The sequence below is a fragment of the Musa acuminata genome, chromosome BXJ3-6 (genome assembly GCF_036884655.1).
Source record: "Musa acuminata AAA Group cultivar baxijiao chromosome BXJ3-6, Cavendish_Baxijiao_AAA, whole genome shotgun sequence".
NCBI lineage: Eukaryota > Viridiplantae > Streptophyta > Magnoliopsida > Zingiberales > Musaceae > Musa > Musa acuminata.
In genome coordinates this window covers 20,231,510-20,246,690 of record NC_088354.1, presented here as the reverse complement: position 1 = coordinate 20,246,690, position 15,181 = coordinate 20,231,510, and the positions used below count along the sequence as shown (strand labels likewise).

The window sequence follows — 15,181 nt, the reverse complement described above, 5'->3', positions numbered from 1 at the left end:
GTGGGGCTCGCTGGTTCACTCTGGTCCTTTCATATTCTAACCCTCGCCACTGGTTACTCCTTTTCGAGTTCTTGCTTTGCTCTGATGCCTTCTTTATAATAATCAGCCTGTTAATTTCAATTGGTAGTTTTACCTCAAAACGTTTTCGGGTGGTTTATTGCTTTGTATCATCGTTCGCTGCCTGCCTGTTAACCTCAAAAAAGTGCGATGCCCTCGAACCCATTTAGATCTCTGGTTAAAGCCGTCAGATGAAGATCAGACGACTGGCACGCTCGTTTCGTCTCAGAGTTATCGTGGTTCGCCACGACGAAATCAAAAGCGAAGGCGAGAAAATGAAACTCACCACTTGGTTGTTTTCTTCTTCGTCCGTCTTTCGCGATCTCGCGATGCGTCGTCCCTCTCTTTGTTCTCTCCGAAGCTTTCTTCTCCCTTCCTCGAGATCCGAACCCTAACCCTCCTCCGTTTCTCTGATCGGAGTGACACTAGCTAGAGGAATCAACCTCTTCCGAGGTAAGGGATGGCTTTTATGGCGGTGCTCGAGTCCGATCTGCGGGCGCTGTCTGTCGAAGCCCGCCGAAGGTATCCGGCTGTGAAGGATGCCGCGGAGCATGCGATCTTGAAGGTGACCGTCGGTCTTTGTTCGGATCTGAAATATATGATTTCTCCACAGTTACATATGAGAAAGATTTTGCTTGATTAGTTTGTGATTTAGGTCTTATTTCTTCAATTCAGTTGTAATTTTCTTTTTATCCCACGAAAATAATTTTTGAGGTTTATTACTTAGACGGGCAATGTGTGGAATAGTTTTGATACATAGACATTCTGATTAACCCATATATTTTGCATTTCCTGTGCTAAATGTTTTGAAGTTATAATCTTGATTCTTGAACTATGTATCAAAAGTTTTGTGTCAGATCTGATCGAGTCACCGATCTCATTGAACATGCCTTTTCTTTTTATGGAACTGTTCCTAATCACTTTAGTAAATCGTTGTCGCCTTCTTTAACTCTGTTTCTGGGTGTAGCAACTGCTTATGTTCTAATGCCACGATCTCATGGTGTTATCTTCAGCTTCGCTCCTTGTCAAGTCCAAATGAAATTGCTCACAATGAGGACATATTGCGCATATTTTTGATGGCTTGTGATGTTAAGTCAGTAAAACTTAGTGTCATCGGACTTTCTTGTTTGCAAAAGCTCATAGCACATGATGCTGTTACGCCATCAGCTGTGAAATATATACTTTCCACCTTGAAAGAGGTAAAATTCTCATTGAACATGCATTCAACTTCCAAACATTTTATATATAAATTCAGTGCCTGTATTTCACTATCCATTTATCTATGCTCTATGAGTGCCTGGTCCAAGAAAGGTATCCTTGTACTTGAAGCAAAATTGCTGGGGGTCCATGGCTTGCGGTGGCTGTACGAACACTCCTATCATACGAAGTTCTTTATATTCTTTTCTTCTCCAATGCTTCTTAAGTTTGTTATGTATAATATTACTATTATTGGGATTTTAGATTCTGATACTATAATGTTAGAACATGAACTAGAAAAACACTATTTCCCATCATCCTAAAGATTCTAATGTTAATATGATTTGGGGTTAGGTGGCTTGAACCTTACTGTCTCTTTAGGTGGGTTAGTGTTAACTCTTTTCATGCTTTGGCAAGAGAGTTCTCTATTGCCAACAAGAAGCTATTGCACAAACTAGAAACTCCTGTTTTGGGAGCCCAAAGAAGCTACTTTTATGGTAAAAAGAAATAATTATATCTGTGATGTGTCACCTTTTTGATTTCTTGTTGTATATAAGAGTAAATGCTCCTTGGTTTGCCTGCACTTTGTTTTATTTTTTCTTGTATCTTTGTGCAAATTGTTTTCCTACTTAGGAAGGCCAATTTTCTTTTTCTAATTTAGATATGTCAAAATATATGTAGGCTTCTCTCTGAGGTTTATGCTTCATGAAAGTCACTATACAAAATGTTTGTATATCGATCCATACAGTGATTGCAAAAGGCGCTCGGGCGCTCGCCTAGGCGCTCGGGCGAGGCGAGGCGAGGCCCGAGCGCTTCGCTAATGTCCCAGGCGGCACGCTTCAAACAGGCGCCGCCTGGGCGCTTCGGGCGAGCGCCTGGGTAAACCAAGGCGACCGAACCAGAATTTTAGGTCTGGTTCGGTCCTGGTTCGGTTGTTAGTTGGTTCAATCGAACCAACTAAACCGATATAACCCCAACCCTAACCTTAACCCTAACCCAACACTAACCTGCTGCCGCTGCCGCTCTCGATCTCGATCCCGATCCCGATCGCGATCTCGTCGCTCGCTGCCGCTGCTCGTCGCTGTCGCTGCTCGCGCCTCCTGCGAGCCCTCCCGCGAGCCCTCTCGCTGCTCGCGTCTCCTGTGAGCCCTCCCGCGAGCCTTCTCGCTGCTCGTGCCTCCCTCGAGCCCTCCCGTTGCTCATGCCTCCCGCGAGCCCTCCCGCTGCTCGCGCCTCCCGCGAGCCCTCTCGCCTCCTGCGAGCCCTCCCGCGAGCCTTCCCGCTGCTCGCGCCTCCCTCGAGGCCTCCCGCTGCTCGCGCCTTCTGCTCCCTTTCCCTTTCCCGCTACCGCTGCCGTCGCTCGCCGCTGCTGCTGTCGTCGCCGCCGCTGCTGCCGCCGCTCGCCGCCGCTACTGCCGCCGTCGCTCGTCGCTGCTTCCTCATTTCTCCATCAGGCTCAGTATACTCTTAATATTAAGTTTATTTGAATTTTGAAATGATTAATTTTCTGTTAATAGATTAATAATATATTATTTTGATTTTAATGTTGTTAATTTTTATTTATTTGAAATTATTTAAATAATTATATTATATATTTTTATAATTTAGATAATTTTAAATAATTATATTATATATTTTTATAATTTAGCGTCTCGCTTTGCTCGGGCGAGCGCCTGGGCGAGTGCCTAGCGCCTCGGGCGTTTGTGGACCTTGGCGCCTTTTGGCGCCTAGCGCTTTTTAAATCACTGGATCCATAAGATTGATGAGCCTGATTTTATTGGGCTCATATGGATGGACATTAAAGAGTCACTTAGGTTAACTGGAGCAGATCTTTGCAACCTGCAATGATGATTCCTGAAGCTGTAAAGTGATGGATTAGTAGAGAACAACTAAGAAATTGAGTAAATAGATGTGATAAGGTTTAAATCAGTAAGTTAGATCGTGGATCTTTATTTAGATTGTTTTAAATGGAGTACAAACAGCGATTTCAATAGGCGCGCTCGGGCGCTCGCCTAGGCGCTCGGGCAAGGCGAGGCGAGGCCCGAGCGCCTCGCTTCATGTCCAGGCGCCTCGCTTCAAAGAGGCGTCGCCTAGGCGCTCGCCCGAGCCCAGGCGTCGGGCGCTTCGGGCGAGCGCTCGGGTTAAACCAGGCGACCGAACCAATGTTTTACATTTGGTTCGGTCTCCGGTGCTTCAGTTGGTTCGATTGAACCAACTAAAGCATCGATATTAGCCTCCCAACATCCCTCTCGTGACTTCCCCAACCCTAACCCTGCTCGTGATTCTGCCGCAGACATTTCCTCTCTATTGCCGCTGCCTCTCTCCACTATCGTTGCCTGTCTTCGTTGTTGTTGCTCTCCGTTGCCACTGTCGCTGCTTGTCGTTGCTATCATTGCTCGCCGTCGCTGTTGCCGTTGTCACTATCGTCGCTCCCGCTCTCGCTCCTGCTACCGCTGCTGTTTCTCTCAATCAGCAACCTTAGTCTTACTCTTACACCGCTGCCGTTGCTCGCTGCTATCGCTATTGCTGTCGCTGCCACTACCGCTACTGTCGCTGCTTGCCACTATCGTCGCTCCCACTCCCGCTGCCATTGCCGCTACTGTTACTCTTACTCCCTTTACTCACATCGACTTGATAGTATACCGTTAACAGTATATTAACAGTATACTGTTAACTGTATACTAGTAACAATATTTTTTTATTTATTAGATTAATAATATATTATTTTGATTTTAATACTGCTAATTTTTATTTATTTAAAATTTTTGTTATTGTTTTGAATTTTGAGATTTTTTGTTAATGTGATATTGTGATTTTGTAAGATTTTTTTAATTTAATATCATATTTTTATTTAAATAATTATATTTATTAATTTATTTATATATTTTTATATTTTAGCATCTCGTTTCGCTCCGGCGAGCGCCTAGCGTCTCGGGTGTTTTTGCACCTTGGTGCCTAGCACTTTTTAAATCACTGAGTACAAAACATTAAAGAATTTGGCCAGTAATAAATATGCTAATAGGTGATACATTTATTAACAATGTAAGTTAATTTTTAGCATTATTTTTATGCACATTTATGGGGTTTATTTTGAGGAGTTTTTGCATCAGAAGCTTTTCACCTCCTTTTGTTGTGACAATATCAATGTAGTGATCCAACCATATGATATTGTAGCTTGTGTAAGGATACTTAGATAATATTTATTGATTATTATTATTGTCGTTATAGTCTTTTGGAATATTTTACTATGATGTTTTTGATATGCTTTTTTCAGCATGCTGAGATGACAGATGAGAGTGTTCAGCTTAAAACCTTGCAGACTATCTTAATTGTATTCCAGTCACATTTGCATCCTTTAGAGGAGGTGAGCAAAAAATGACATATTCATAATCTTTTCTTTTTTCCTTTAGCCCGATTAAAAGATTGTGATTAGCATGCATATCTATATTCTTGCCGTCTTAAGTTATAATCCTTGAAAACTTGTTTAAGTGAAAACAACCTTTATTTTTTTCTTTTCAAGTGTTCTAGATGATTGTTTCACTGGCTGGTTATGGTTTAAGATAAAAAATAAATCTTTGATGCTTTCAACTATAACTATTTAAGTACATGATATCTGACAAACTTTGGCTTTTAATTGAAGAGCTAGGATATTAGTTTGACATTATGATAAACAACATCAAACAATTGATGAATCTAGATCATCACTCATTAAGAAGAAGATTCTTTTAGTAGAATATTGGTGAAATATAATAAAATGTCATCACTGTTATTTATTAACCTTAATTTGATTTTCTCTCAAATATGAAGATACGTGTACAATAATCTATATTTCTGTGTACATATGTATATCTTTCTTTTCCTCTAGCTAAAATGAACATTTAAGAGAAATAAATTCCTTTGGAGTCCCTAGTAAATGCCCATCTCCCAAGTATCTTAGAAGTATTCAATTGTAAGTGATTATTTATAGAATCAAATATCTTCAGGGAAAAAGTTTTAAAATGCATTTAACTATAGATGACAAGTACCAAAGCTGTATAGGTACTCAAAGGTGCCATAAGAATTTTGAAGTATTTAACATGTATCTGAATCTAGTCCATGAATATAATAGAGTGCCAGTGATAAATCTGGATCATATAGATATGGCCTCGAGGATCATGAGAAAAAAAGGTGTACATCCAAAATTTTCACTTAAAAAACAAGACAAGCTGCCTCAATGGTCTATCATTGAAATGTGGTGTGAAGAATAGTTTTGATTGGCAAGTGTCTCAAAGTTTCATACAATTGACTTTTGCAAAACTAAAGATTGATGAAATACCCATATCTACGATTAGAATATCAGTCTAGCACCAAGAGGGGGCAGGACACAAAGGCAGGAAACAAGGGGAAGTAGGCAGCTACGAGCAGATGCTCACATTATTGGAGAGAGTTGCAAGGATAGCCGGTGATGGCAAGCAAGGTGGAATTGAGGTTGTAGGAGGCAGTGGAAAGGAAGCGGCCATTGATGAGGTTGCTAGGTTCTTTTTTTTGTGTTTTGGAGGGGTGTGTCTGTGTGCGTGTGGTAGGGGAGCTGACTCCAGTGCATTTGGTAGGTGTAGGTGGTGCAGACATATCAACAACATCCGGTGGCAGCGGACATTAGCATCGCATGCAAAGGGTCATGTGGGAGGCCCAGTCCAGGTTGTATGGCCACTGTTGGTGTTGGAGTGAGCAGCTAGCAATAGGCAAAATTGGTACTGATGGAGCATTTTACTATTGTTATTGGTGGATTAATGTGTTGAGTGAAAGATCACAAGTGGGCGGATGTGATTCGACTTTATAAGAGATCAGATACTAGTACTTGGTGGTAAGCATATTGCTTGGTACAACTTAGCATCGTATGTGTCTATGTGGACAAACATGCATACAGACATGTCCGGGTATGTGTACATTTTGTAAGGTATTATCATTACATGTTTGCACATTTATGTTTTACTTTTCAGGGTTTCTATAACATGCCTTTTGTAGTAGTACCTTCTATATAATTACTGAGAACATGACCACTAAAAGTTCTATTTTTTTTCTTTATAGTGCCAATATGTTCATAGAGCAGCTTTTATTTAGATGATCACTTATGGCGAATATTTGTACTTTTTAGGACAACATGGCTCAAGCTCTTGGTATATGTCTCCGTCTACTTGAGAGCAGTCGATCTTCTGACAGTGTGCGCAAGTGTGTATTTTAGAAAGCTATCTTAATACCCTGACCTGAGTCGAGCTTTATTTTTTAACTGTCTCTTATTTGCATTTGTTGTGGGTCAGTACTGCTGCAGCTACATTCAGGCAGGCCGTAGCTCTTATTTTTGATAGCGTTGCTTGCATTGAATCACTTCCTCCTGGCAAAATTGGTTCTGGCAGTCACACGTCTCGAGCTAGTACCATTATGGATGATATTAGCCGTAGTTTCAATAACTCAGTGTATGTAATTCTTTCTCTTGCCTGTTTCTCTTATTTATGATTTTTATTGCAATGATAATTTTGCCATGTGTTTTATGCATATTTTCATTCTCTAATATAGCTTGTGCAAGTGTTATTGAAAATTTGAAATTGGTAGTCACATAATTTTGAGCTTGGCCTTTTGTTACTTCATCATTTAGCTTACTTGAACTTTTGCAGGTCACTTGATAGTGATTTTGTTTCTGAAGGGCCAGCAAAGCGAGAAGGTCTTAGTAAAGTTGGTAAACTTGGACTTCGACTGCTTGAGGACCTGACAGCACTTGCTGCAGGTGGATCTGTATGTGTTGAATGAATCAATGAGCTTTTTATTGCAAAGTTTTTTCTTTTATGAATGCTTTAAAAGAAATAAAACATTATTATTATTTTGCACTAGTAGTTATCTCCCAAGATTTATTTTTTTCATCAATAAGCCATGTCCTACTGGTTTCCTTTAACTGTTATATGCCTACTGTTCTTTGTCTTCTGTGAAGGTAGAAAATATGCACACTAATGATCTGAGTACCTTTCACTTTTGTCTTTGTCAGGCGATCTGGTTGCGAGTTATTTCACTTCAACGGGCATTTGCTCTTGATATACTTGAGTAATGATTTTATTATGCCCTTTTAAATTATTTTTTCACATGATATCCTGATTTAATTTGCCTATTGCCGCCTGAACATTTTTATTTCTTAATTTATGATTTTCTATATCTTCTTTTGCTCTTGCCATTATTCTAATTACGTTTCTAGCATTGTTTCTTTTCATATAGACTACTCTTACTCCATGTACATCTTTTTTACTATAAGCAAGGGACAGTTGTACTGACATATCTATGCAATTTCACTCAAATCAGTCGTTAAAGTTTGATGCTCTAATATTTGTAAATAGAATTCACAAAAGTCAACTCTTCTTTTTTCCCATGTGTTTCTATTTGAAGCTCAAATTATTTCCCATGATTCTGCTGCTGGGAAATATCATTGAATATAAGCCTTTAAATTTTGGTGCTCTCACCAGTCATTTTTTTGTTTGTCAATGATGATGTTGTTCTCGAAAAGGGTTTTCCATTGAAAATAATGTCATTATATATGACATAGACCATCATGAGCTGCCCCTTACGTTCCTTGTTACTAGGTTGTGCATACAAGTATTTCATAAAATCTCATTGAATGGCTTCTGAACTTTTTGTCACAATTTTTGCATCACTAGGTCTGGTTTTTATTTCTCATGCTGATAAATGTAAGATATTTTCAAATGTGCTTCTAAGGAATTATTATTATTTTATGTTCAACCACCTATATACTTATGTTTTTTTTTTATATCCTGATTGCCTGTAGCCTTATTGAAACACCAATTTCTCCTTTTTATCTTTTCTGTTTTCTCTTCGTACAAAAAATCGACAGAGCATTCAATGGCCACATGCAACCCAAAAGGTTTATTACACTGTTTATGCTCCACTCCAATTCATCAAGACATGTTGTTAGTTAATTGTATTATTTAATTGAAAACTGAGTTGAATGATTGATAAAAAAAGAACAGTCTTGAAGACTATGCTGACTGATGACATATCCTTATGACAAATCAATTTTCTAGATATTTTGCTACATTAGTTATTACCTCGTTACTATTGGTACTTGTGAGCTATCTATTTATTTTTTCGTGTTTTTGGAGGAACCACGACTTTGGAGAAAGAGGGCTTTTTGTTGAATTTTTCTGTAGACACATTTGCCTTATAAAATTTTTGAGCATGCTGATTTTAAATTTGTTTTTAACGTATATCTCAGTCATGATGTATTATAGGTCTTTATAGAAGGTGCACCTTCTTTCAAGAGCTACCAAATTCTTTCTCAGAACCCCATTAGTTGTTGATTAATTGAATGAAAATTATTTTTAAATACTTTAACCATTTGAATTCATATCTGTTCTATATATTTTGAATTTCTTATTTTTTGTTTCTGAGTTTATGCTCACTTGCTTCCATAATTAGATGGTGCAGTCAATAAGTTTGATATATAAAAAAAACATAGCATCCCACACATGGTATCTGGTGGGAAAACATCCGTTGATCTATGTGCTTACTAATGGTAGACATGAACATAGTATCCGGTTGATTTAGACTTCCTAAGATTTTATGATCATTGTTGCTATCACATAGAAAAGATGCAGGAAGATTTACAACTAGCTTCATTAGGTTAGCTATGTTCCGGTATAGAAATTTCCTTGCAATCCTTTGTGCTTTCATTAGTTGATGGATACAAATATACACATTTGTACATATGCTTATACATAAATATATATACATTTTATGGAACATAGAATGTGCAAATTATAAACCAAATGATTTTATCTGTCACTCTAGCATCTGTCCTTATTTGTGTCCATTGCAGGTTCATTTTGTCCAACTACACAGCAATGTTTCAAAAGTTAATACCTTATGAAAAGGTTTTGTGTCACATTTTTTGTTATCTTCGTAGTCAAAATCTCTCCATTTTGGATCTTCAATCCTTTTGAATGCATTTGATACATCAGGTCTTGCGCCACCAAATATGTTCTCTTCTTATGACTTCGCTGCGAACAAATGCTGAGGTAGTCTACTACTCTACTTCAGTTTTATGTTTGCTGTTGTGGACATTGATCTAACTTATGTTCACATCTTGTTAATATGTTTTCCCATTCAAAATCAGCTTGAAGGGGAAGCTGGGGAACCTACATTTCGACGATTGGTCTTACGAGCTGTTGCAAATGTTATCAGAATGTATTCTTTATCCCTTGTTACAGAAAGTGAGGTATACATTTTGTTACTCAACTTAATGTGCCCATGCTTGGTTATATGCAAATATTTGTTACTTCTATGACTAGGGCTGATGCATAATCCATTCCAAGCTATGTACCCTGCTAGTAAATAAATGTGAGTACCATGGTTGTTACATAGTGGTGATTGCTATGCTCAGGCATGGTGTTGTAAATACTGTAATGCACTCAAGCAACCTAATGTGGCCTAGGACAAACATTGGCATTCTACCTAGTGTTTTCTGTAATAGTGTGAACTGTGGCATAGTGCCATTTAGTTACTAGAATGGGCTTGGGATATGTGACACGAGTTTGATATTTCAGCATACATTTTACCATTTTTCTTCCTCAGGCAATCTTTTATTATATTTTGACTGTCTGTTTCATGGTCCATATTGATTAAGAAATCCTATATGTTTAGACTTAAAAAGAAAGTTGATGCTCCAGTGGCCAAAACATTTTTCTGGATCAAGGATTCAGTATTTAACTATTGGCAGCATTTGGCGTTTCTATAAATTGTTCAGTTAGAGTGGAAATATCCTACTGGCATCCATTTTGTGCTGGCTTGACGCCTTGACTTAGGGTGTGATGGTTTGGACTTTGGATACCAAACGGAGTCTCATAATTATTTTCATGTTGATGTAGTATGTCTTGTTTGGTATGTGTCACTGAGAGGTTGTGATGCCCAAATTAATTCCACAACAAAAGTGGATGGTAGGTGGTTGTTGGTATTTGAGGCTGGATGAGATATTTTAGATCGCATGGTTCAAGTATAAATGTATAATAATTCCATTGAATCAGGTTGTGACAGCATGTGCAAAATCATTGATGTGAAACTAATAAGATCTTTTAATTTCAATTACATGTACTGTTTGATTATTTTGAATTATGCATCATTGATGGAGCTCTCTGAAACATCGTGAACAGATAGGGCATCTGTCTAAAATTTTGACAGAACATCTAGCTAGATTTTTTAAATCAAGAATTCCAGAGAAACAGGTATCCATGCTTAGACTTATTATTGCAGCTTATTATGCTTAAACAGGTATGAAAATGATATGTTAGTATATGACAAATCTTGAAAAAGGTTAGGAAATGACATGACATTGACATGGATGCTTACCATTTTTATGTTATATTATTTCATATGGTCATTTTTCGCTTTTAGATCATTGATTTGAACATTGGCCACATCACCCTGTACGTTCTTATATTTACTCTCTGATCCACATACTAGTTAGTCAATATTGGTAGTAAGTTATTCTTTTTGTAGAACTAAACATTCTTGTATGATAAAAGCACTTGAAATTTGGAAGCACGATTTCCTTTAATGGTCATGCTCACGGTTTGATGTATTGCCTGATACAGTATGACATGGGCAATACATATCGGTCCATCAACTCGTCAGCTGATCAATACGCGGACACTGTTAGGGGTTGTAGAGGGCAGTACACCTCTTGTATCACCCGATGCAGTTGGAACTTGACCGTTGGTCATACAACTGTCAGATTTCAACCATATAATGGTTGGATTTCGGCCGTATTGATCTCCTCTGGTCATACCAGGTCCCAGTGTTCAAATTGGCTCTTAGGTCCGGTTTTGGCCCTTTAAATTCTCCTCCCTCCCCCACTTTTACTCACTCTCATTCACTATCATTCTCACTCTGTCACTCATTCAGTTTTTCATACTTATAACCTATTTTCTATTCATTTATGACTTAGATACATATTATTCTTATCTAAATATAATTTATACACCAAGAAATTAGGATTTAGGAGAACCCTAAAGCAGTTTTTTTTTGAATTTTGGCCATTTTTTGCCCTTTTTTCTGAACACTGGTACATAGTGGCCATGTTCGGCCCTTTTTTCGGAACATTGGTATGCTGGTACTGACCGATCATCCAATGCAGCCGGTCAACATGAGATGGCATTCCTTGGTGGCTTGGTCATGCTTTCCTTTGGTTGGTATCTTGAAATTTTCATTCAGACATTTGCATTTTTGTGTTTTATGCTATGTATGACCCTAAAAATGCGCACAAAAGATATGTATCTATCAATTATACTAACATGATTAATAAAAAAATTAAAATAAAGTAGTCATTGGTGTTAGAACTGTAGTAAGTGTATCTAGCAAGATTTCTGTTATGATAGGATTGCATCAAGAATCAGTTTAAGTTGACATTGGCAATGGATAATCTTGTTAGCCATACGTAGGATAGACACAATGGTAATGTTATTCGTAGATGATATTGTGTTGCTTGATGAGAGTTTTGTTTACATTATTTCTTAATTTGAGTTATAAAGACAAACCTTAGAAACTTGACATTTTAAATTAAGTAGGATTAAGTACCATGATACCTAGAGAGAGGATGAAGAGGAAGAGAAGGAGAAGAAGAGGAGAAGGAGAAGAGGACGAGGAGTGGAAGGAAGAGGTGACTTAGGAAGAGGACTGGTTGGGCTGACAGCAAGGGGCGGCAAGTTATGCACGATGCAAGTGATGGGTGGTGCACAATGTGAGTGATGGGTGTTGCGAGGAAGTGAGCATGAGGGAGATTGAGAGAAGGGCACCAGGGGTTGCTTTATTCTAACCCAAAATTAGAAAAAGAAAAGACTGAATCGGACCGGGTAAGCTTGTTTAGGAGGGTTGCCATCCAGTAATTACTGAAACAGCCTTGAATCTCCTGAAAAAGGGTGGCTTTCATGCGGGTTGAGGCTTGGACCAATAAATACCACCTAGTACACACCAATCCAGCGAAATTTAAAACCTTGTTTGTTGTTTGTTCACCGGCAGTGGTAGATTAAACTTTTTATGGATTTATATCTGGCTGTTATTTTGATAGTTCAAATTAGTTTCTGGTTTAATCTTTTTTATTCTGGCATTCTATTCCAGTGACCTCTGTGTTTTTGTATTGTTTTTATTTTCAAACCATATGATCCTTTTCAATTCACACATAGATCTGAGTTTTTTGTGGCAAAGTCAAGTTGACGACAAAATTTGATAATCTCTTTGCAGAACAATGTTCAGATCTCAGACCCTTTTAGAAAATAAAACAATGCTAATTGTTAAGCTAATTTCTTATACATAGACCAGATTGTAGAGCTGAATCAACTTTGGTTTTGTGGTATCATAATTTGGTAAAGACAACTGAATCCTAAAGGAACTACTGAACTACCATGATGTGTGACCATTGTTTTCTGCTATGTCATTATTTCTCTTACTCTCTCCAGACATGACTGCTGCTGATTCTGGAAACATATTCTTCAACTAACATCAGGGAACTTTGTTTTTACAGGTATTTTTAAATATGTTGGTAAAAGTAACCCGTCTTGACTTGCCACTGTGGCATCGGATACTTGTGCTTGAAGTCTTGAGGGTAACTTTTCAACAACTTAATCTGTGACTAGTTACTGTGTTTCTTTTGAACTATTCTATAAAATTCTGGAGTGATTGAGAGCTACCCCTTTTTTACCATTTCAAGGGTTTTTGTGTTGAAGCAAGGACGTTAGGTCTGCTCTTTTGGAATTTTGATATGTAAGTTTTAAGAGTTCTTTTCTTGCTCATTTATTAATGGATTTGTTAGATTGCTGGTCATCTTCAAATTATCCATGAGATTTTGCCTTTATGTAGCATTTGTATTTATGTTTAACTGACACTGATTGAATTGATTTTTTGTACTGCATGGATACAATTTTACATTGATATTTTTCTTATTGGATATTTTGGTCAAGACTAGATTTTGCTATTTGACATTTGATTGGACACACCAGTTTCCTATAGGTGTATTAGTCGGTTGGTCGTGAACTTGAAATGCTAAATCACTTGAAAACCTTGCCAAAGTGAGACTTATCTTGGTAGGAAGTTATAAAGGATGACACCTGTTTTTTTTCTTTCTATCTTATTTAGCCTAGTTAGTTCCGAATTAGTACAACTTGCAACTTTTGCATTTAGGTAAAAAAGCACATACTTGAAGAATAACAATCTTATATATGATTGAAATATGAAAATGCAATTTCTATTTTTTACTAAAGTAAATTTTAATGGTTTAGGATTGTCAGTATAGAAAGTAGAAATAAAAGTTTAGAAGGCAGTACCTCCAAAATATTTCACAACCCTGATCCCTATTGTAAGAAGCAATCCAGTTAGCAGCAGTATTACCACAAAATAAGCATGCTTAGTGACAAATTATTCATGTCTTGTAATCCGGAATGCCTCATACTGCCATCCATTCTGTCCAACCAAGGAGGGGCAGTTACCTCCCTCAAGCAACAACTACTACCCAAACCTGGTGCAGTTGTAATATTGGTAGTTCATGCTATAGATGATTCCCTGAATTGACTTGGTCCATTGCCAGTAGCGGCCAATGCTTTACTCATATTGCAAGTCCCTCGATCACTGCTCATATTGTCCTCCAGGGAAGCATGTATGCTGGCTGTGAGGTCCGGATCAACGTCAACCCTTGTACTCGTTGTAGACCTTTCAACTCTGTAGTCTGCCAGTTCATCCTGGCTGGCCTTTTTTTGCAGCTTGGTGCTTTCCCATCATCAAGTTCTTCTCGAAAGGCCCTTCTTATCTCTTGAGGAACTTTTGTGCATTTCGCGACATTATGAAATCCATTGGTCAAATGCTGTGTTATTTGGGTTATTCCTCCTAATGATGCCATTTGGGGTATGTACCTTAAATCAACCATTAATTATGTGTTAGTGGAATAATAGAGTCTTAATTAGTCATTCATTTCTTGATCTAAGAACAATAAACATGCTAAAATGACCCTAAAATTACCTCTATTTAGCCCTTAGTTATGTGTTAATGGAATAATAAACCCTTAACTTCTCATTCATGTCTTAATCTAGCAATATTAAACATGCTAGAACAAGTCTTCAATTACCTCCAAATTGTCCTTTGTAAACGGAATATTAACCGTTAATTCATCTTTTTATTTCATAATCATGCAACATGAAACATGCTACAATGAGCCTTTAACTACATCTAATTAGTCCTTAATTATGTGAACATGAAACAATAAACCCTTATTTCTTGGATAATTCTCTAATCAAGTAAGAATAAATATGCGACAATAAGCCCTTGATTACCTATAATTAGCCCTTAATTATGTGTACATGGAAGAAAAAGCTCTTAATTGATGGATAATTTCTTAATAAAAAACATACCAGAATTACACCTTAATTGTGTCTAATTAGTCCTTAATTAAATGTCTGTGGAAGAATAAGCCCTTATCCCTTAATTTTCGTATCACAAAGAATAAACATTTCTTTAACCTAATTACATAAAATTTTCTTAGGGGTCAGGTTTTGGTCTACACTGATTTGAAGACAAGATTGGATCTTTAGATTTAAGCCCTCTTTGAATGCAAATCAACCTTCTCTGATTGTTTTGGAAGGTTATTGAGAAGATCTAAGCCTGGTTTGTATTTCAGCCATCAAATAGGTCACTACTGGTCCGAACTGGCCAGTACAATCGGATTTTAATTTCTCATATTTAATACAATACTTTGTGGGTGTAAATCTCAAAAGATGGTATTACTTGCTTTGGTTGGCAGGGAATGTTTCAAAAAAGTCTTTATTAAGGTCAATGGTTTGAGATGTAAAAATGGGTATAACAAAAGTTGGCAGCGGAGGGAGTTTAAGTAAACATACCAAGAGAATCTTAA

The 15,181-nt window shown here is 37.6% G+C and overlaps 1 protein-coding gene across 5 annotated transcripts in view; it reads left to right on the top strand.

Annotated features, from left to right (window-relative positions):
* Positions 1-256: 256 nt before the first annotated feature.
* Positions 257-15,181, top strand: part of LOC103988821 (uncharacterized) — a 79,796-nt gene continuing 64,871 nt past the window's right edge. For 2 of the 5 annotated variants that reach the window (XM_009407467.3, XM_009407466.3), the window contains exons 1-12: positions 257-622; positions 1,071-1,256; positions 4,529-4,618; positions 6,389-6,462; positions 6,552-6,707; positions 6,906-7,023; positions 7,271-7,326; positions 9,110-9,164; positions 9,252-9,308; positions 9,407-9,508; positions 12,806-12,886; positions 12,992-13,044. In XM_009407467.3, coding sequence (XP_009405742.1) covers positions 518-622; positions 1,071-1,256; positions 4,529-4,618; positions 6,389-6,462; positions 6,552-6,707; positions 6,906-7,023; positions 7,271-7,326; positions 9,110-9,164; positions 9,252-9,308; positions 9,407-9,508; positions 12,806-12,886; positions 12,992-13,044 — 1,133 coding nt within the window. In that variant the 5' untranslated portion in view covers positions 257-517. Of the gene's footprint in view, positions 623-1,070; positions 1,257-4,528; positions 4,619-6,388; positions 6,463-6,551; positions 6,708-6,905; positions 7,024-7,270; positions 7,327-9,109; positions 9,165-9,251; positions 9,309-9,406; positions 9,509-12,805; positions 12,887-12,991; positions 13,045-15,181 lie in introns of those variants that run through there. The other 3 variants (XR_010497272.1, XM_065154646.1, XM_065154645.1) reach the window with 3 other exon arrangements.